This window comes from Cucumis melo, chromosome 11 (assembly GCF_025177605.1).
Source record: "Cucumis melo cultivar AY chromosome 11, USDA_Cmelo_AY_1.0, whole genome shotgun sequence".
NCBI classification, from domain to species: Eukaryota; Viridiplantae; Streptophyta; class Magnoliopsida; order Cucurbitales; family Cucurbitaceae; genus Cucumis; species Cucumis melo.
Window position 1 is genome coordinate 9032981 of NC_066867.1, and position 22759 is coordinate 9055739.

At 35.6% G+C, this 22759-nt stretch overlaps 1 protein-coding gene across 1 annotated transcript in view; it reads right to left on the reverse strand.

Annotated features, from left to right (window-relative positions):
• Positions 1 to 17747, reverse strand: part of LOC103495906 (probable receptor-like protein kinase At2g23200) — a 36422-nt gene extending 18675 nt beyond the window's left edge. Inside the window, exons 1-2 of the mRNA XM_008457588.3 lie at positions 17088 to 17747; positions 7292 to 8281 (exon numbers count right to left, since the gene is read on the reverse strand). Coding sequence (XP_008455810.2) covers positions 7292 to 8281; positions 17088 to 17734 — 1637 coding nt within the window. The 5' untranslated portion in view covers positions 17735 to 17747. The remainder of the gene's footprint in view (positions 1 to 7291; positions 8282 to 17087) is intronic.
• Between the last annotated feature and the right edge of the window lie 5012 nt (positions 17748 to 22759).

A 22759-nucleotide genomic window follows, 5' to 3' on the forward strand; every position in this document is an offset into this window, starting at 1 on the left:
TTACTGAGTACATGTTTATATTCACTCTTTCAATGTTTAATTTTTTAGGTAGAGGTAGAGGTAGAGGAAAGCTGGCAAATGACAAGTAGTGACTGTGACTTGCCATAAGAGACTTTTTGTTACTTCTGCCTTTCATGTTTTTTTATTACTTGATCTATGTATTTTTATTTGAATCGATCAAACTCATGAACTATTTCTATATTACTTTTCTTTAAAAGTTAGATAGAGCCTAAACTAGGATTTTATCCTTTAGCTCTTATTCCTATATATTTTTAACTATGATTTATAATTGAGTACTTTAAATTTTCATTGATATTTTAGTGTTCTCTTTCATTGGTAGTAATGACCTAAGCTTAGTATAAAGAGTTGGATTTTTATAGTTGGTATCATAGCCTAAATTTTTAGGTTCGGCAGACTGACTTATCATATAAGTCTTTTATTTTTATCCTTATAGCAAATACGGTCCGTTGTCACTTGCTAGGTATGTTTTATGATACATGATTATGCATATGTTTATGTCCTTGTCTGAATTAAAGTAGATTAGTACGAATGTTATGACTGAATTGTGAAGGACTTGTTATGGTAAAATTTAGGAAAAATGACACAACACAGAAGTGCTTGGAGAGGTGGTAAGGGAGGCAAAGGAGTTGGGCATAACCAACCTGAAGGTCAGCCAGTTATACAAACTGCCGACCCCACTGCACTTATCACACATGCAAACCTTATTTCAATGGAGCAAAGCTACTAAGATATGTTAACAAAGGCGTTCGCACACTTTCAACCTATCCAGCAAACCCAGCCAACCCTTGCTTAAGCCCAGTGGTACCCCAAAGTGTACCAGAACAACTATCAGTCGAAGCTAAGCACTAGAGAGATTTCAGGAAGTATGCCTTGAACTCTTGATGGATCTTTAGAAGACCCCTCCAAGGAACAGATGTGGTTCACTTTCGTGGAAACTATTTTTCGTTACATAAGGTACCCTAACGACCAAAAGGTACAGTATGTTGTGTTCTTATTGAAAGAGAGAAGCACAACCTGGTAGGAGACCATAGAAAGGATGTTAGGTAAGGATGTGAATCAGATTACCTGAGAACAATTCATGGAGAATTTTTTTGATAAATTCTTCTCTGCCAACGTGAAAGATGTCAAGCGTCAGGAGTTCCTAGAACTGAAGCAAGGCTAGATGACTATGGAGTAGTATGATCGAAATTTCATATGTTGTCCTATTTTTCACTTGAGTTAATAGAGACCGAAGCTACCAGAGCCAATAGATTTGTTAGAGGTATCAGGTTGGACCTTCAGGGTTTGTTTGAGCTTTCAGGCCAGCTACCCAAGCTGACTCACTACATCTGTTAGTGGACATGAGTTGACATGAGAGGGTTGATCTACCTAAGACTTCAGAGAAGGGGTCAGCCTCAGGATAGAAAAGAAAAGCTGAGCAGCAATCTACTATAGTGCCATAGAGAACTCTGAGATTAGATGGTATTTTTCAGCGGCACCGCTAGGAGATTGCTGAGGCAGGTAGGACCTTGAGAGTGGAGTATGTTGCAAATGTAAATAAGCATAGCATATAGCTGGCTTTTGCCCTAAATAATCATTTAAGACTATATCAAACTAGATTTCCGCATCCCAAGAGGGAAGAATTTTTTCCACTAATCAATAGAAGATCGAGAAAGCTGACATAGTGGTGATAGGTACGTTCGCAATCTTGGGGCACTTCACATTAGTATTATTTGACTCTAGGTCCTTTCACTCTTTTATATCCATAGTGGTGACATGTATGCTCCGAATCTTGAGCTGAAAGAGCTAAAGGTCCAGTTGTAGGAACGGATGGACAAGGGTTTCATCCGACCTAGTATGTCACCTTGGAGAGCACCAATGTTGTTTTGCAAGAAGAAACATGGGTCAATATGCTTGAGCATCAATTACAGAGAGCTGAATAAGGTGACAATCAAGAATAAATATCCATTGTCTAGAATCATTGATTTGTTAGATCAGTTACAAGAAGCCACTACGTTACCTAAGATAGATTTACGTTCAAGTTATCACTAGTTGAGGATTAGAGATAGTGATATTCCTAATACTGCTTTTTGTTTTAAATGTGGGCATTATGTGTTCATAGTAATATCTTTTGGCTTAACAAATGCTTCTACTGTATTCATGGATTGTATGAATAAGGTGTTTAAGAATTTCTTAGACACTTTTGTAATAGTTTTTATTGATGATATCTTAGTTTACTCCAAGACAAAGGCTAAATATTAGGAGCATTTGCATCAGGTTTTGGAGACCCTTCAAGCCAATAAGCTATATGCTAAATTTTCAAAGTATGAGTTCTAGCTGAAGTAGGTGTCTTTTCTTGGCTATATAGTATCTAGTGAAGGAGTTTCAATAGTCCTAGCAAAGATCGAAGTTGTTACCAGTTGACCTCGACCTTGTACAGTCAGTAAAGTCCAAGTTTCTGAGTTTAGCAGGTTATTAGAAAAGCTTTATGAAAGGTTTCTCTCGTATAGCCAGTCTTATGATTTAGTTAACTAAGAAAATGACTCATTTTGTTTGGAGCCCAGCATGTGAGAGTAGTTGTCAGCATCTTAAGTAGAACCTTGTTACTGCACCAGTCATTACAGTGCCAGATGGATATGAAAGTTTTATGATCTACAGTGATGCCTCTAAGAAAGGACTAGGTGGTGTTTTGATGGAGTAAGGTAAGGTGATTGTTTATGCCTCTCGTCAGTTAAAGAGCCATTACTAGAACTACCCTACACATGATTTGGGTTTGGCAACATTGGTTTTTGCATTTAAGATATGGAGGTACTATTTGTATCGTGAGAAGATACATATCTTTACAGACTATAAGAGCTTGAAATACTTCTTCACTTAGAAGAAGTTAAACATACAAGAACGAAGGCTTGAGTTTGCAAAGGACTATAACTGTGAAAATTTATACCACATAGGCAAGGCGAATATGCTAGCTAATGCTCTTAGTAAGAAGGTATCACATTCAGTGACACTTATTACTAGACATGTTCCTTTGCACATAGGCTTTGAGAGAGTTGAGATTGCAGTTTCGGTAGTTGAAGTCACCCACAGTTGCCTTCGTTTTGAGTGTAGCCGACTTTGTGACAGAGAATTATTGTTGCTCAGTTTAATAATCAATATTTGGTTGAGAAGCACCACATAGTAGAAGTAGGATAAGCTAATAAGTTCTCCATATCCTTTGATGACAGACTTAGGCTTGAGAGATGATTATACATGCCAGCAGACAGTGTAGTTAAGAAAGAGTTATTGACTGAGTCTTGTAGTTCCCTATTTTCTATGCATCCAGACAGTACAAAGATGTACCAGGACCTGAAACAAGTTTAGTGGTGGCGTAATATAAAGAGAGAAGTGGCAGATTATGTTAGTAAATGTTTGGTCTGACAGTAGGTGAAGACACTGAGACAAAAGCCAATAGGTTTGTTGGAACCTTTAAGCATACCAGAGTGAAAGTGGGAGAATGTATCTATGAATTTCATTATAGGACTGCCAAGGATCCCGAAGGGTTATACGGTGATTTGAGTTGTTGTTGACAGACTCACAAAGTCAGCATATTTCATCCCAAGGAAATTCACTTATACTGTGAGTAAGTGAGGACAATTGTATATAATTGAGATAGTGAGACTGCGTGGATTGTCAATATCGATCGTTTGTAACAAAGATGCCTATTTCACTTCTGAGTTCTGGAAAGGACTTCAGACTGCCTTGGGCATAAGATTAGATTTCAACATAACCTTTCATCCTCAGACGGATGGTCAAAGAGAGCGTTTGAACCAAATTTTGGAAGATATGTCGCGAGCTTCTATGCTAGAGTTTTTAGGGAGTTGAGACTCCCATTTTCATTTGATGGAGTTCAAGCTATCAGGCTACCATTGGCATGGCATCATTTGAAGCTCTGTATGGTAAGTGTTGTAGGTCTTCTGAGAATGTAGGTCCCAAGCTAGTTCAGTCCACCAATGAAACCATACACAGATTAAGGCCCGTATGTTGATAGCATAGAGCAAACAGAAGAGTTACATTGATGTATGATGTAAGTATCTTGAGTTTGACTTAGGAGACATGGTTTTTCTAAAGGTAGCACCTATGAAAGGTGTTTTGAGATTTGAGAAGAAGGGAAAGTTGAGTCCACGTTTTGTAGAGCCATTTCAGATACTTGAGCGGATTGGCCCCGTAGCTTACTGTTTAGTGTTGCCTCCATTATTTTTGGTAGTTCATGATGTATTCAATATCTCTATACTAAGGAATTATGTAACAAACCCAACACATATAGTTGATTATGAGCTATTGCAAATTAATGAGAATTTGAGCTATGAGGAGCAACCAGAAAAGATATTGGCAAGAAAGGTGAAGCTTCTTCGTAACAGAGGAATTGCACTGGTTAAAGTTCTTTGGCTAAACCACGAAGTTGAAGAAGCCACGTGAGAAAGAGAGGATGACATAAGCATTTTCCTTTCAAGGACGAAAGTTTCTCAAAAAAGGGAAGATTATAACGTTCCAACGCCGCCGTTCCTGTCGTTTTTTCTTTTTTTAGCCATCACGACAAGCAATTTGTAAGCTTTCGTTGTGTTCCATCCAAAACTTCCTCCATCAATGTTGTCGGTCAAGTCTCGTCTCCTTGATCGCGTGTCGTCAGGCATCCGAGCCATTCATTCTTTCGTTGAAGCCATCATTTGTCCAAGTCGTGCGTGTGTAAGCGAGCCACTTTCTTCGTGAGCCTAGCTGTGAGCGCAATCAGTCGAGCCACACCTGCACACACAAATGCGAAGCCATCAAGCCGATCTCTTCTAATCGAGCTACCTTCATCTGAGCCACACGCGCAAGCCGTAAGTCAAGCCGCCCCTATGCTTGAGCGACGTGCCTTCACCCTCTTGAGCCATCTTCCTCTTGTTTACCAAGCCACTAATGAGTTAAGTTTGAGCCATTTTCCTATTTTGGTGAGTATTTGATTGGGTTTTAGATATGCCCATCAGATATTAATTTTGGATTCTAAATAATTTAAATTTGGATTAAATTGGGCTATCTTTCATGAAGATTTGGTTAGATCTAATTGGAAGAATTGAGAACTATGATTTCTTTTCCAATCAAGGTTGAGTTGGAATTCAACCTCAACTTTGGGTAAGTTGAATTAATACGATTTTTGGGTCTTTAAGCAAATGTTAAGTTATTTAATTTAGTATTTTTTTCCCTTACTATTTAGGATTTATTATGGGAAGCTTGACTGTTGCTATTAGGAATATTTTTGGTTAAGCTAATCTCTAGGTAAGAGATTCTCCTACTAGATCCTCGTACTGAAGTTAAGAGTTTGCATGTGATTTCTTTATTATGCATTGATGTAGCTAAAATGCATAATATATTGATGACGTATGTTGATGACTGATAGTATGATTGAGTTACGCTGATGATGATGACTGATTTATGTTAATGATAATGCATGAGATATTAATCTCATGATTGATAGTGTTATAATTAATATTCATGTCATGTTTATGATGTTATAATGTGCAACATGCTATTGATTGGGTATTCTGTTAACTTTATTTGTCAGGGTCGTATCCATATGGGTGTCTCTCAAGATCATCACTTTTTTATGATTGTGTGGTTCGACGAGATCACCAGTCTCATGAGATGTTACGTATATGAGTAGTCTGACGGGGCCACTTACAGACTAATTGTCCTAAGTGTTCCTTCAAGTTCACTGAAGACCAGTTTGTCGTAGGTGTTCTTTCGAGTTCACCGAAGACCAGTTTTGTCCTAGGTGTTCCTTTAGATTCACTGAAGACCAGAGATGTTCCTACGGAATCATTTGATTGCGTTTGTTTGGGAACGCACCAGTTTAGGGGTACTTCTTTACAATACTCTAATGAGTAGTTAACAAATACCTAGTGGGACCAGTAGTAGGTCCCTTACTGAGTATATGTTTATACTCACTCTTTCCATGTTTAAATTTTTAGGAAGTGGTAGAGGTAGACGTATAGGAAAGCTGGTGAATGACAAGAAGTGACCTCAACTTGCCATAGGGAAACTTTTTGTTTCTGCCTTTATGTTATCGTTTTGATTTCAGCAATTTTGTATTCTTTGATTATTCAGTAGATAGGGCCCGAATTAGAAGTTCATTTTAGATTTATTTATTATAATTGTAATGAGCATTTGAGGTTTTTAGTTAAAATTAGTGTTATTTTCTCATTTTGTCAAGAAAGTTTTTATTTTCTTTTAGTAGTAATGACCTCAGCTTAGTATAAAGAGTTGGGTCGTTACATGATTGGGTTTCTTGCTTCCCCAATTCGTTATATCTTGGTGAGTATGTTATCCTGTTGCCCTATGGATTTTTCTTATATAATATATATATATATATATATATATATATATATATATAATAGGGGTTTTTTTACAAAATATAACAAACCTGCAAAATATTTACACTGTATAGAACAATTTTGAAAATGAAAAAAGCTCATAGGCTCACAATGCAAAATACTAAAAATATCGTGCAATAAATCAAGTAGTATGCACGCCAAAAGCTTAGTACATGATCGTTCAGATATTGGTCCACGATTATTTAGCTCTTGGTACACAACCGTTTAGTTCTTGGTACACGATCGTGTACCAAAACTAAACAAATTCGGTACATGATCTTGTACCAATTCAAAAGTATCTTGGTACACAATTATGAACAAAGATTGTTTATATATTGGTAAAGGATTGTGTATCAATATCCAAAGCCATCTTGGTTCATGATCGTGTACCAATATCATTAAAATTTGGTACGCGATCGTGTACCAAGAGGCGCTAAACGGTCGTGTACCAAGATCTAAATGATTTAAGAGCGTATACCAAGATATTTTATATTTACTACACAATTTTGAACCAAGATCATTTTAATCTTGGTACACGACCATTTAGATTTGAAAGAGGAAATATATGAGAGATGACGAAGAATGATGAGATTCTAGAGGAGGAAAGGAAGAGATCGCCAACAAAAACAAGTGGTAATATGGAGAAGAAAAAGTAATAATAAGAAGAAATTAATAATATGAAGAGGAGATGAATTAATTGCAAAGAATAAGAAGAAGAAAAAGAAGAAGAAAAAGAAGTGAAAATCGATCGGTCGTATCAAAGGCAAATTTGGAGTTTATGAAAATATTTTACTGACTTTATGGGCTTTTGATTTTGTTAAACCAACCGTAAATATTTTAATGTTTTGTTATATTTATGAAAATTAACCGATATAATATTTGATAAGAGTTGAGGACTAACATACCCGTATAATGAAACTAGAAAACGATGGCGTATTTGGGAAAATATAGCGATCTCTGTCTGAAACTCCTTGATACCCTGTCCATGTCCAGGCTGACTTCGCTTCACAGCTACTTCTTTCTCCCCAATCTTCCCAACATAAACATTTCCAAAACCTCCAATACCAATTATTTTGTCATTATCGAATGCATCAGTTGCATCATTTAGTATCTCAAATGGTATCTTCAATTCAAGATTCAAATTAGAAGCAAGATCCGCAATCGACTCGATCTTCTTGGACGACGGATCATTTTGAGAAAGAAGCAAAGGGCTATGTTCTTTTGATTTCTGTTCTCCAGTGAAACAAAACATAGCCAATCCAATTATCAAAGCAATAATAATCACAACACCACCAATACAAACCCCAACAATAATCATCTTGGGACTCTGTTTCTCCTCTTCTATCCTCAAATCAACAACACCCACAAACGATTTATCAATTAACTCCATAATCTCAATTCCATTTAAGAATACCCTTGATAATGGATCTTTTTTATTGACGGCTATACCCACATTGAAAAACCCCGAACTATCTGTGGCAATGATAAACTCGTACCAAAATGGCAATCCAGACGAATTTTGATCAGTTACATCCGTGTTTTTTAACGAAGTGTGATTGACGCCAATGAAGAGATTAAAATTGAAAGTTGTGGAATTTGGAAAGATGTTGCACCATAGTAAGCGAAGAAAATACTTGGATTTCTTCTTCAACTTAAAACACCAAGTTAGATTTAAATTTCTTGAGCTGGTGGTGGTGTCCAAATCCAATGTTTTTGCAGTAGTGAAAACGGAACTCGGGGCTACATAGATTTGTCCGTCTCCGGTGTATTTTAATCTTTTATCGTAGATGAAGGTTGTTGCAAGGGATTGAGGAGCCATGAATTTAGAACCTGGGAGCCAGATTCTCCATAATGTGTCATAGTCTGGTGTGATCTCCCAATGTCCCATCCACACTCTGTTCTCCAAAAACATAACCCAAAACAACATTCTTAGTACAACTTAATCATTAAATATTCAGCCTGTAGCTACATTTTAAATGTTTATCTTGTATGAATATAGGAATATGTTACAGTATCTTCCCTTTGAGATTTTATGAGTGATTTAACATGATAACTATGAATGTCGCTAGTTTTATACCTAGAGAAAGATGGTAAATGCACACATCAAATCTATATATGGTTCTAATTATTAGGAAGCATACATTTTATCATCCGAAGTCATATTGTAGCAGCCTTTTATTCATTAAAAGAAAGAATTCAAACATTAACTTTTAAAATGACGGTTCATGCCTTATCTATATATTGAATTAAATTTCAATTGGAAGTTTTAAAAAATAATAAATAAAGTAAAATAAAATAAACCATGTAAGGACATCAAGAAGCTTTTAAAATATAAATATTTTATTGTACAAATTCCTTTTGGGAGGGGTTTTTAAAAAATATAACAAAGCAGCAAAATATTTACACTATATAGAAAAATTTTCAAAACAGAAAAAGCTCACAGACTCATAATGGAAAATATCAAAAATATCTCATGATATATTTGGTCAACCATTGCGTAGATTTTATTATTCTCTGTTACTTGATCGTTTAGATTTGATCATTTAGATTCGACTCCAAATTTAAACGATTTTTTTTGTCAAGATTCTTTAGTAGACAATCGTTTAGATTTGGTCTTTCAGGGTATACAATTGTTTAGATTTAATCGCTTTAAATTTCGGTAGCCAAATCTAAACTAGTTTTTTTTTCAAATTTTTTGGTAATGGTTGTTTAAATTTTCAAATCTAAACGTTTTTGTCATTGGCACCTTCGTAATCAAATTACTTGCATTACTTGCCACAATCATTATTATCTTTCAATTGAATACCACAATCGTTCTCTAAGTGTTGGCCCAAGCTCAAAGTATTACTCTTCATATTTGGCACAAAATAAAGTACATTTAAAATAAGTTGGTACTCACTGTTATTTAGGCGAATGACAATGTTATCTCATCCTTTTACATCTTCCTTACAACATCACCAAATGATACAATATCACTCATATGGTTGCTTTCACTAGTGTTCTACCATGTATTGCCTTTGCTCCATTTGTTATGTGCAAGCCATTGACAAATTGCCACAGTCTTGACTTCTTTCTTTAATGTAGTTTTCCTTCTATTCAACTCTATTTTTTTCCAAGAGCTTTGCATTCAGATGCATAATGAACAAAATTTTGACAATTATAGCATTTACTATTTAATTTATCATACCTTGATCTAGAGTTACCTTTTTCACAATCTATTGTTGAGTTTCCTAATCCTCTTTGGTAGTTATTCTTATTCTCTTCATTATTCGGCCGAACACATCCTTGTCATTGTCAGCTTCCTTGTCCTCGATGTCACTACATTCTCGTCCTTATTCCCTCTATTAATGGGACTAACTCGTTCAGTAGTCGAATCAACTCACAACTTGAACACTTGATCCATGATTCCTTCCTTTTTCTTATTTTCATATGCTTGTAACGAATCCATGAGTTGCTCAATGGTCATGACCTATAAGGCTTTTGTTTCTTCGATTATGACAACACTATGTTCAAACACAGGACCTAATGATCTTAGTATTTTCTCCTCACCATTTCTTCTAAGTTCTAGAAAAAAATTCTGAGATGGCTTCTCCTTCTTTCATACATAAAATTTCAAACTGAGCTTTTAAAGTTTGAGGATGTACTTTTTTACGAGATTCGCTCCCTTGTATGATGCTTGAAGTTTCTCCAATGCTACTTTTGCCATCTCTACTTCAAAAATTTCTCAAATGTAACATCATCTAATCCTTGATAGATAAGATAGAAAGCCATCTCGTTTCTCTTTTCTAAATCTCTTAAAGTATCTTTTCGTACCTGAGAAAGACCGCCATCATTATCTGGTTCAACGCATCCTTTCTCTATAATCTCACATAAATCTTATAAGCTAAGGAGAGCCTTCATCGTGATATTCCAATTATCATAGTTGCTTTTGTTGATTATTGGGACTAGGAATGGAACAATGCTATTGCTTGCCCATCTTTTTAAAAATGATCTTTGTTGAAGATTTCAGTTGTTGGCTCTATATTTTTTTAAAGGCAATAGTTGGTTCTATTATCATGCATAAAGTCTTAATAACCTTGTTTAACATTAGAATATTTTCGTGCAAATATTTTCTTTTTATGAAAATATGCGACAATATTATTTTTCCAATATATTTTTTGGTATGGGTTTGTGTTGGTTTATGTCCTAAAACTCGTGGATAATAAATACAATCCATAAACCGTTAATAATAAAGTGTTATTATAATTTCATTAAGTGTTATTGATTAGATTATTGGTTTTATCTTGATAATTTAAATCCAATAAACTAACATTTTAAGCTGTATGATGAGTATTAAACAGTATGTACAGACATACAGAGATCAATGTTCGAGATCAGTTTAAAAGGTCTATAGTATAGGGATAAGGTTAGGTACCTTATCTTGGTAATACTATGGATACGACTCACTTTGTATTTAATACAAACGTAATGGTCCAATGTGTTTGTGTAGGTGACATGCGAGTGGGAGCATCTTATGCAATGAGTTTGCATAAAATCGAACCACAAAATAGTTACCACTAGATGTAACTACATTAACTAATTAGGTTTTTATTTTATTAGTATTGACTTACATAACTTACTCTTAATCCTAAATGTATTATATACTCCTACCCATGAGGGATTATCCTTTGATATATACGAGTAAGAGTGGCCAAATTGTCGACTCAATATGCTTATCATTTTGGGGACAAGACCGAGTGGGGAGTTGGGAACATAATCACATAATATAGAATTCACTCCTTCCCGACTTTAGGCTAAGTAGATGAGTGTTCCCTTAAATGGTATCTCCAAGACTTGAACAAAAGGTCCTACCCTCTCTATGGCATGACATGTGTTTTTGTTTAGTCGTCGGACAATAAGCAGGTTGTTCATTAGAGGAGTACTAGTATTTAAGAACTAAAAGTAACCAAGGGGTAAAATGGTAATTTGACTCAGCTGTTGTTAGGAAAACTTCTGAAGGACTAAGCTTATTGTTATTTGTCTATATTCATGGACACGAAAATATATCTACAGTGAGAAGAGTTCAACTGTGAGTGTTTAGTGGAGCGTACATACAGTTAATGAATATTGATTAATGTGGTTAATGAGTTTAGCCGATTAATCTCATATCGTCGTAACTTTTGATCTGTAGGTCCTCTATTAGGTCCTATTCCTATCTCATCAAGGGTAATGAGATTTATATATATTGGTTGTAATTTGAAATGTTCAAATTTACTTTGGTAATTAATATATAATATATGGTGTGATACATTATTATATAAAGTTTATATTTTAACTAAACTTTATTATATAAATTTTATTTTGGATATGGTTTAAAATTAATTTTGAGAGAATAAAATATTTGAATGAGTTCAAATATTAATTGAATGTGAATTAGATTCATATTAAAACTATGTGTCAAAATTTAATGTGTATATGATACACGTTAAAACTACTACTTTTTTAGAGAAATTTAGATTTGAATATGATTCAAATTTGGATTAAACTAAATATCTATTATATTTAATTTAACAATTAATTAATAGTTTAGTTTAATTTTATTTAATTCAAATAATTAAATTAAAACTATAGATTATGTAAAAGATAGTCATTTGAATGTGGTTTATATGAAATAATAATTAAATATAATTTAATTAACTAATTAATTAACTTTAATTATTTATATTTAATATTAATTGATTTTTTTTCAATTAAATTAAAATGGGAAACGTGGGTGGTTCTCCATGTAACTAAAAGATCTCTCTAACACTCTCTTCTTCATCCTGAAGAAGTGGGCGGTAGGAGTACGACTAAAAAAAATAATTTTTTTTCTCTAGAAGTGCTATGTAATTCTCTAAAAAATTATACTCTGTAAAAGCAAAATTTCCACTCCAATTTTTTGTTCCCACAAAACAATTTCATTCTTAGAGGATAGGAAAGGTCTCCAAGTGATGGTGCCCCAATATTGGAGTTTTAGTAAAAACAGATACATCGATAAGGGTGAGTTTTCTTCTATGTAATTTACCTTTTATTTTTTAGAAGCATGTTTAGCCATACAGTAATTTAGTTACTGTACTTTTTGTTAATGTAATGGTATTTTTAAGTTCCTAAATTAAATTGAGTTATGGTTATGTTTAAAATTTATTTCACTACGTAGAACTCTCATCCCCTTCCGTTTGTGGCTTATCTTTTCCTTTTGGATATTATTTCCATTAATAAACTAGATTATTATTATTTAAAGAATATTAAGAAACCATTTTAGGGTTGCCAAATTCGTTTATTGAAGAAGTCCAGTTAGAGTTTTTCATAAACTGTGTTCTTCATGCAAGTGCAAATTTTGTTCAAACAAGAGTTTTTCATATGGCCATGATGGATTTTTGACGAAATATAGTATAAAGCTGCATCCTTGTAATCTTGATCTTTCACCTACATTAAATAAATGATGTACGAGAAATATCATACAACACCATTCACATGGAATTAGCACATCTATCCTGAAAGGTGCACAACCTCCCTTGAGTAGCCAGAGCCAGATAAAAAACCTAAGACCTTAAGATTTCTGATGTAACAATCTATTATCAGCTGCTGTCATTTTTTAGTAAGCTGTTGAGCAACATTGAAAATATTTGAATCATATGTTGTTGTGTAATAACCAATTATGTTCTAGAAAATGGTTGTTATGTTGTGTTGGATATGTATATTGATGGTTGTTCTGTTGTGTTGTATATGTATATTGATGGTTGATCTGTTGTGTTGTTATATTAATGGTTGTTATGATGGTTGTTCTGTTGTGTTGTATGTATATTAAAATTCTAATGTTTGTTTTGTTGTATGTATATTTGTATTAATGCTTTTCAATGTATTTTTTATGTCGTTTTTTATACTTGTTCTATTTTAATGCCTTTGAATGTCAAAATTGTTATGTGTTTCAAAATTATGTGCAATGGAGGAACTCAAATAGTGGAGGGAAGTTCAACATTATTTTAGCTGGCATAAACATAGAGACATAGGCGACATCTGTAAAGAGGGTAGTTGGACATTATTACGAACTGCATCTAGAAAAATACAAGTTTGCTTCAAACAGAAAGAATCCTAACTCTGGTGGTTCAAAAAATTGATTCTGAAAAGAGAAGTAGAAAATGACAAGATCGAGAACTGAACAGGTAAGCCATCGAACGTCGAGATTACCTTTCACGACAGATTTCTCACGACGTCCTTGTCGACGTATATTTCTGCATCGACGTAGCCTCTCCCAACGCATTTCTAGTTTCTGTCCATTTCTTCTTGTAGTGGATTCAAGCCTATATAAAAGGAGCTCACCTCCTTTGTTTACAAATGTCTCGATTATAAACATTTTAAGCTTTAGTGTATTAGCTCTAATTAAAATCCTTTTGTATTCTCTAGTTGAAGGGTGAGAAAAAAGTGTGAGTAGTCAAAAGCTTTGAGAGAATATTTTTAGTAATTGGGGTTGGAAGAGAGAAAACTATTCTTTGATTGCAACAATTTTTTCACATAGTAGATTTCTTTCTCGTCCATGGTTTTAGTTTCTATTGGTTTCTATAAATTCTTTCTTTCTCATCCAAGATATTATTATTAATAATATAAGATAATACAATAATACTAATAGTATTATTATATTTTTTTAAAACCCTCATTTCGCGTGCCAAACCCTCACCCCATCTTCTTCTCCTTCGTTTCTCTTCTCCAACGCCACTACCCTCCCCTCTCCTCTCTTCCGTTCAGTTTCTTTCGCCGCCTACCGTCCACTGCTTTCTCATCGTCGAACGTCGCTGTCAGTCCCCCTCTACTTCAACAACAATCCACTCGCAGCCATCCGTGCGTTCAAGTCTATCTTCCTCCATCTCGTTCAAGCCTAGCCGCCCGCCACTGCGTTTTGTCTATCCACCTTTAGCTTTGCGCTAGTCGAGCCACACCGCATTCCTCTTGTTACTTCTCTCTTTAAGCCATGTGTTGCTTCTCCGCTTGGGTCACACATCCTCGTTCATTTGCCACATTCAAAGCCCACTGCTTTTGCAGCCCGTAATTGGCTCAATTCATGCGCCACTGCCTCTATCTTACTTTGAATCCTTGTGGGTGTTTGGTAACAGTAAATTTGTGAGTTTTGTAGTTGTTTTCATTGCTATTTTTAAGTGCTATTTTTTATTAAGTAATTTGGAGCTATCATTATTCATTAGATCCTTGAAGGTGTTGGAGCTTGAGTTCTTAGTTTATACAACAAGTTTGGTTAGAATTCAACTCTCCACTACTTGGGTAATTAAGTTTGTGGAAGTCGCTTTGGAATGATTTTAATGTGGGTTTTCGTTTGTGATAATGTTTGATTTTCTCGTCATTATGTCTAGGTTTTGGTTCGTTGAACTTTAATTTAGTGAAGGAACTTAGGTAATGCTAATGTAAGGGATTTCTACTACTAGACTTATATTGAAATTGGAATATATTGACTAAGACGAAAGTTATAATGTATCGACTGATACGAAAGTTGGAATATATTGATTGAGCTAGTTCAACTGATATGTGTAGTTAGAAAGTAGTGATGGTTTACACTATTGACAGAATTTAATGGTTTGACTGTTAGGTGTAGCCTAGATATATTAATGGATTTTACTATTGACTAAATTTAGATGGTTTGAGTGTAGCCTAGATATATTGATGGACTATATTGTTAATTGACTTTAGATAGTCTGACTGTTACGTGTAGTTTAGATATATTGATGGACTTTATTGTTGACTGAACTTAGATGGTTTGACTAGTTATGCGTAGTGATTGAATTGTTAGTTTTAAATGTGTTTTGATGTGAATGTCTTGGATTGGTTAGAATGGACCGAGGGCAACTGTTAGCTTTATCTATCGGGTTGTGTACCTTGCAGACACGGTGTCTTACAGGATCACTACATGTTGTGCATCCATCGAGATCACTAGAATGATATGTGCATCCTACGGGATCACTAGACTGATATGTGCATCCTACGGGATCTCAAGACTGATTTGTGCATCCTACGGGATCACTAGACTTATGTGTGCATCCTACGAGATCACTAGACTGTTATGTGCATCCTACAAGATCACTAGACTGATGTGTGCATTCTACAAGATTACTAGACTGATATGTGCATCCTACAGGATCATAAAATTGATGTGTGCTTCCTATGGGATCACAAGACTGATGTGTATTCTTTCGTATGGGATTATAAGATTGTTATGTTGCAGGGTACCCCTTAATAGGAAGTTAACCACTTTTACCCCGAATAGGACCAGTAGTGGGTCTCTTACTAGGTATATTTTATACTCACCCTTTTCATGTGTAACTTTTTCAGCCAAAGGTAATACGAGAGGTAGACCGGCGAGAGGCAATAAAGACTCGTGGTCTCCATATGGAAACGTGTTGTTTTCTTTCAAATGTTTCCGCTTAATATTTTTATTGTTTTTTTTTTTAGAATTGAAAATGTGTGTCATGTTTAGGACATATATTTATTTTTTATGATTCATAAACGAAGTTGTGAACTTCTAAGTTTGTTTGAAATAGGGTCCAAAGATAGTTTTTCTTGTTTTTAGATGTATACTTGATTTTAAACAGGTTTTTATGAACTTTTATGTTTAGATAAAGTGTTTTAGTATCAAAGTAATCACCTCAGCTTAGTTTAAAAAGTGGGGTCATTACATTTTTCAACCATTGTTTAAAATATACTAAAGAGTTTACTGATTTAAGGGGAGCCTAGACCTTTACCATCAATAATGGATTCTTGGTCTTAAGGGGAGCCTAAGACTTTGGCACGAGAAATGATTCTCTATAGGGAGAGCCTAAGATTTTTCAGCAAAGGAGTTTGTTGAATCACAAGGAAAGATATCATCGCAAGAAGGAGTCTCACATTCACCAAAGGGGAGCAAATTAGGTGAAGACAGTAAATATATTTAAAATGGAGTCACATCTAAGAGGAGCCTAGATGTTTAGTTAGTTAAGCTCAACGAAAATCACTGTAGTAGGTTATTACATATTATAAGTATTACGTTGAGATTTGCTTAACTTTTGATATTAAGTGGATTATCTTTCCTGGGCAACTCTACCCCAAGCTTAGATGTAGGTGGTATATCACAGAATTGGTTTACCAAGCTATGTGTCTATTTACTTTTACTTGTTTCTTTATTGTTCGTGCTTTCTTCGTGACATCCTCGAGTGTGTGACGAGTTACCCATACATTTTTTTTTTCGATTGGTACTAAAATTGAGTAAAGATGTTACTTGTGTTGTTGAGCACTACTAATTATTTTGGTTTCATACAAATGTGTGGTGGGACATCCCTTCTATTTGTTCTGCATGCACCCCTAAATGTATGGCTAAGATAATTTTGTTAACATATTCTTGGTCTAATGGTTACAAATGCCTAACTAGAATATTCTCTATACTTAACATTTATTTTTCTAACTTTCTAGATATTTCTTCGATCTACTCTAAATATATTTCCTACAATTATTTTCTCTAAAATATTACAGTAGTCAAACATTCTAGAATGTATGGCCCATGTATTGCTTAATCCAAATCAAGGTTATATTTCAACCGTTAATTATAAGTAAAATTGATAACAAAAAGTGGTTTGAAAGTAAAACAAAAGTTAAGCGTCAGAGATTAAAATTACCATAAGATGTGAAGATTTAAGTCGGATTCATCACCTGTAAACAGATTGGAATGCTTGGGAATCCAAAAAATACTTCGTCCCGTTCATTCTTACTTCCGGAGAAATAGGGAAAGCCGACTCTGGTTTGATGTCACCAGGAACAAGAAATAGTTCAATGGCATTCACAAAAGCCATAGACGATTCCATAGGAGAAAATTTGATCCCGAAAGCCCTTTCTTCAATCTCAAAAGTAAACTCCTTAACAACTGCTGTCTTCAAATCATTTCCAATTGAGAAATTTGATAACAATTGAAACCCGCAACTAACTGACACATTAAACTTAGCTTGAGACATGATTTCAGGTAAAGTTGGGAAAAAATGGAGACGAACCACATACGTTCCATTTGGATCGATGTCCCCAAACACATACCATGTTGGCTTATTGTAAACTCTTGCTGTTCCGTATATTTCATTTACGGATTTTAGGATGGTGTCGTTCTTAACTTTCTTGCTTTTTCCGGGGTAGATCGACCAATGTCTGGCCTTGGCGTCACCGATGAACCGTCTGTTGTTTCTGAGTTCGGTCACAGTTTTTGATCCACAGTTGAGGAAATACTTATCAGGAGGATTGTAAGCTGAAGAGGAAAATAATTGAAGAAGTAGAAGAGGAAGGAGGTGGGAGAGGAAAAGGATTATTTCCATTATTGATTGGAGAAGAAAATGTTGGCTCAGTTTGCTTGCTTTTTAAAAGAAGAGAGAAAAATAAAAAGCATGGATTAAAGCTTTTTCTTTAATTCTTTTTTTAAACATAACATTCTTGTCCTAAGAGATCAGACTACATTTAACTCACGAAAAAATATTCAGGATATCTTCATTACACATTGTAATTTTAGTTTGGTAGGCATTAATTAGTTTTATGTTTGGAAAAGGTTAATTTTTTTTTTTTTAAGAGAAACCTGGAAGATATGGGTATTAGATACCCCTATCCCATATTTTATTAAAAAGAGATAGAAACATTACAAGGCTAGAGGGCAGCCAACTAATGATCATCATCTACAAAGAGCTTGGATGTTCAAAGATATTGTATTTTGACTATAGTTCTTTAGAATCTTGTTTCTTGTGGATCATATTCCAACAAGATTGCAGATGTTCTCCCAGCTTTCTAAAACACTGATAGCTTTCTCTTTGAAGATTATATTGTTTCTATCAATCCATATAGTCCACAAAGTAGCGGCAGTTCTATTGAATTTGATCGTGGAGCTTATGTTGTTTTGGCTGATTTTGTAAAGACTTGTGTGCCTAAAGACTTTACGTTGCTTTCTCTAATTGAGACATCTGTTGCTTTTTCCACCCTTTCCCATATGTATTTTGCTCTTCTGCAGTTGATGAAGATGTGGTTTAGATCTTCTGTAGCAGCTTTGCAAGATACACACCAGTTTGGATTGAGAGCCATGTTTGGATATCTTCTTTGGATAACATCCGTGGAGTTTAGTCTTTCATGGAAAACCGTCCATAGGAAGAACTTACATTTCTTCTGAATGCTGGATTTCCAAAGGTCGTTGAAATTGATAGACCGTTCATTTATATTGGCCACTGTCGAGTCGACGCTGATAGCTTTTTTGACAGAAGCTATCGTGAAAAAACCACTACTATTTAACAACCAAGAAGGCTTACTTGAGCCTTTTGTGATATCCAGTGAAAGGAGAATGGATTTGATGTTGTTCCATTGGATTTCTTCCCAGTCATTTAGAATTCTTCTAGCCGGAAAGATCCAGCTATTTAAATTTGGATTCCACATATCAAAAATAGTAGCTTGTTGGTTATTTCATAGAGCATATAACCTGGAGAATTTTGTTGACAAGGGTATGCTATCAATCCACTTTGAATGCCAGAACGAAAGGTTTTTTCCTTTGTTTATCTTCCATTTGATTTTTTCCTCAAACCAATCTCTCCCTTTGAGAATAGATCTCCATGGCGCTTTTGCAATACTGTGTTTTGTATCTGAGGGGAAAGTTCCTAGGGTGTTGTTTGAATATTTGGCCTCAATTGTCTGTTTCCATAGTGAATTCTCTTCGTAATGGAACCTCCAAGCCATTTGCTTAAAAGACCAAAATTTGTATCCTTTAGATTTGTGATGCCAAGGCGTCCTTTCGTCTTTGGGGTGGTGCATAGAGTCCAGTTTATTAGATGACTTTTTGAGCTCTCACTGTTTCAACTCCATAGGAAACTCCTCCATAATTTTTCTACTTGTTTTTGTATTCCTTGTGGAGCTTTGAAGATAGAGAGGAGGTACGTAGGAGAACTTGCAAGGGATGATCCAATCAAGGTGAGCCTACTTCCCTTAGATATTTGATTGTACTTCCAGCTGTTTAGCTTTCTTTCGATCCTGTCTGTTACTTGCTTTCAAAAGGTCTTGGCATTTGGTTTACCACCAAGGGGGTACAAAGATAGTTGATAGGAAAATTTTGGAGATTGATACCCCAAAGATCAGCAATTTGATGAAACTCCCTTTTTGGTATTTAAATTTCACTTTACTATTCTCAATATGCGGATTACAAGATTCTTCTCGATTGATCTTCTCTCCAGATTCAACAGCCAGCTTTTACACGAATTTTCTGATGCCTCTCTCCATTAGTCTTCTCTTATTTACAGTAGTTCCTCACTAACTAATTTCAGTTACAACTAGTAACCATCTAACTTCCTAATATATCACATGTGTAAAAAATGTGATTTAATGTGATTTATTTTTTCTTTTATATACAAACTTAATAGGAGGATGTCTAACATTACCCTCCCCTTCTAACTTCACCTTGTCCTCAAGGTGAAAAGTGGGATACTGCTGCTGTATTTCATCATAGGATTCCCACGAAGCTTCATGGTCGGGTAAGTTCTTCCAGCGGATTAGAACTTCCCAAGCTCTAGCCTTATTCTTCTGATACTGCAACACTTCTTCTGGTTGTGCTTGCCACTCCAAATTTTCATTGACAAACTGGAGGGTTGGTTGGATACCCGTGCAATCCCCGATAAATTTTTTGAGTTATGACACATGAAAGACTGGATGGATCGAGGAATCTGTTGGTAAATCTAACTTGTATGCCACTGTTCCCACTTTGGCTTGAATCTCATATGACCCAAAATATTTGGGGGATAATTTTTGGTTTCGTTTCTTTCGTAAGGATAGTTGTCGATAAGGTCTAATCTTCAATAGTACCCAGTCTCCCACATTAAATTCTACATGCCTTCGTTTCTTATCGGCGTATTGCTTCATTTGTTGTTGTGCCAATAATAGTTGCTCCCGAAGAGTAGCCAAAATTGTATCTCTCTCTTTCAGCTGATCAACTAAAGTCGAATTAGTAGTGGTGCCATCCCCATAGGATAATAATGATGGGGGTTTTCTGCCATATAGCACCTGGAAAGGCGAAGTGCCCAGTGATCGATTATAAGTAGTGTTATACCAATATTCTGCCCATGACAACCATGACACCCATTCTTTTGGTCGCTCACTGCAGAAACAACGGAGATAAGTTTCTAGCCCACAATTAACTACTTCGGTTTGACCATCAGATTGTGGGTGGTATGCTGTGCTCCTATTCAATTTTGTGCCGGCTAGACGGAACATTTCCTTCCAAAAGTTACTAAGGAAAATCTTGTCACGATCAGATACAATGGATGCGGGAAAGCCATGTAGTCGAACTACTTCCTTTACAAACACATCCGCTACTGATTTGGCCGTGTAAGGGTGTTTGAGTGGTATAAAATGGTTGTACTTACTCAGTCGATCAACTACTACGAACACTACTTCAAACCCTTTCGCCTCTGGTAACGCATCAATGAAATCCATCGAAATGTCGTTCCACACTTGTAGTGGGACTTCTAGAGGGGTTAATAACCCAGCTGGGGATAGAGCCATGGTCTTATTTCGTTGGCAAACTATACATTCTTCACAATATTTCTTGACATCCGTCTTCATACTCGGCCAATATAATTCGCTTGCTAGTCTTTTGTAAGTGCGCAAGAATCCTGAGTGACCTCCCACTACTGAGTCATGATACGTAGATAATATGGCTGGAATTAGTGACGAAGATTTGGATAAAACCAGCCGATCTTTATAATGCCACAAGCCATTTTTTTGCAAAAACTTAGCTTGTTGCTGGTTGGTTTTTTTCTTCTCATCGGTGAACATCTTCTGTAGCATTTCATCCTTTTCAACCTCCTCTTTAATAGTATTGAGATCTACTAAAGTGGGGGCTGATAAGCCAAAATGTAATATCTCATCCGGTTTTCTTGACAGGGCATCAGCTGCCTTATTCTCTAAACCAGGTTTATAGACAACTTAAAATGAATATCCGAGGAGTTTAGCCACCCATTTTTGGTATTGCGGTTGAATAGTCCTTTGTTCTAGCAAGAATTTGAGTGACTTCTGATCAGTTTTAACTATAAATTTGGTTCCCAACAAGTATGGGCGCCAACGTTGGACTGCTAGTACCACGGCCATTAACTCTCTTTCGTAAACCGGTTTCGCTCTATCTCACATGGCCAGTGTGTGGCTATAAAATGCTATTGGTCTGTTTGATTGTGTCAGTACTGCACCCACCCCTATGCCCGAAGCATCTGTTTCGACCTCTAATGGTTTGTTAAAGTTGGGGAGGGCTAATACCGGTAATGATGTCATTGCTTCCTTTAATCTTCAAAACGCTTCTTCAGCTTCTTTGTTCCATGTGAAACCTCCTTTTTTAAGAAGCTGTGTTAGTGGTGCGGCTATGGATCCATAGTGCTGTACGAATCGTCGATAATATCCGGTTAGGCCAAGAAATCCTCTGACTTCTTTAACAGTTTTTGGTATCGGCCAGTCGGCAATTGAACGTATTTTCTCTGGGTCTACCTCAACGCCTTCTCCTGAAATTATGTGTCCCAAATATTCTATTCTTGGTTGGGCAAAGCTGCACTTCTTTTTATTGGCGTACAATGAATATTCTCTCAAGGTTGAGAGAACTATTCCCAAATGGCTCTTATGTTCCTTTTCATTTTTGCTATAGATCAAAATGTCGTCAAAGAATACTAGAACGAACTTTCGCAAGTAAGGCTTGAATACATTGTTCATTAAGGCTTGAAAAGTAACTGGCGCGTTAGTCAATCCGAAGGGCATGACAAGGAACTCATAATGTCCTTCATGCGTTCGGAAGGTTGTTTTTAGGACATCCTTTTCTTCCATTCTTATTTGATGATAACCGGATTTGAGATCAATTTTGGAGAACAAGGAGGCCCCATTCAACTCATCAAACAGTTCTTCCACAACCGGTATTGGAAACTTATCCGGAATAGTTGCATTATTGACTGCTCGATAGTATACACAAAACCTCCAGCTTCCGTCCTTTTTTTTGACAAGTAACACTGGGCTGGAGTAAGGACTTTTGCTTGGCCGTATTATTCCTGAGGTTAACATTTCTTCCACCAATTTTTCCATTTCAGCCTTTTGATGGAAACCGTATCTATATGGTCTCACATTGATTGAGTCGGTCCCTTCTTTAAGACAAATGTGATGCTCAATCTCTCTTTTTGGTGGTAGTGTTTCTGGCCATTCAAACACATCCTTATATTGTTGAAGTACTTCTTGTAGCGATTCTGTTCCCTCGAAGGTACACTTGCTTTCATCTTGTGATGAACTTACTTATTTTGTCACTTCTATTGCTTTACATTCGATAAAGTAACCTTCATCGTTATCATTCC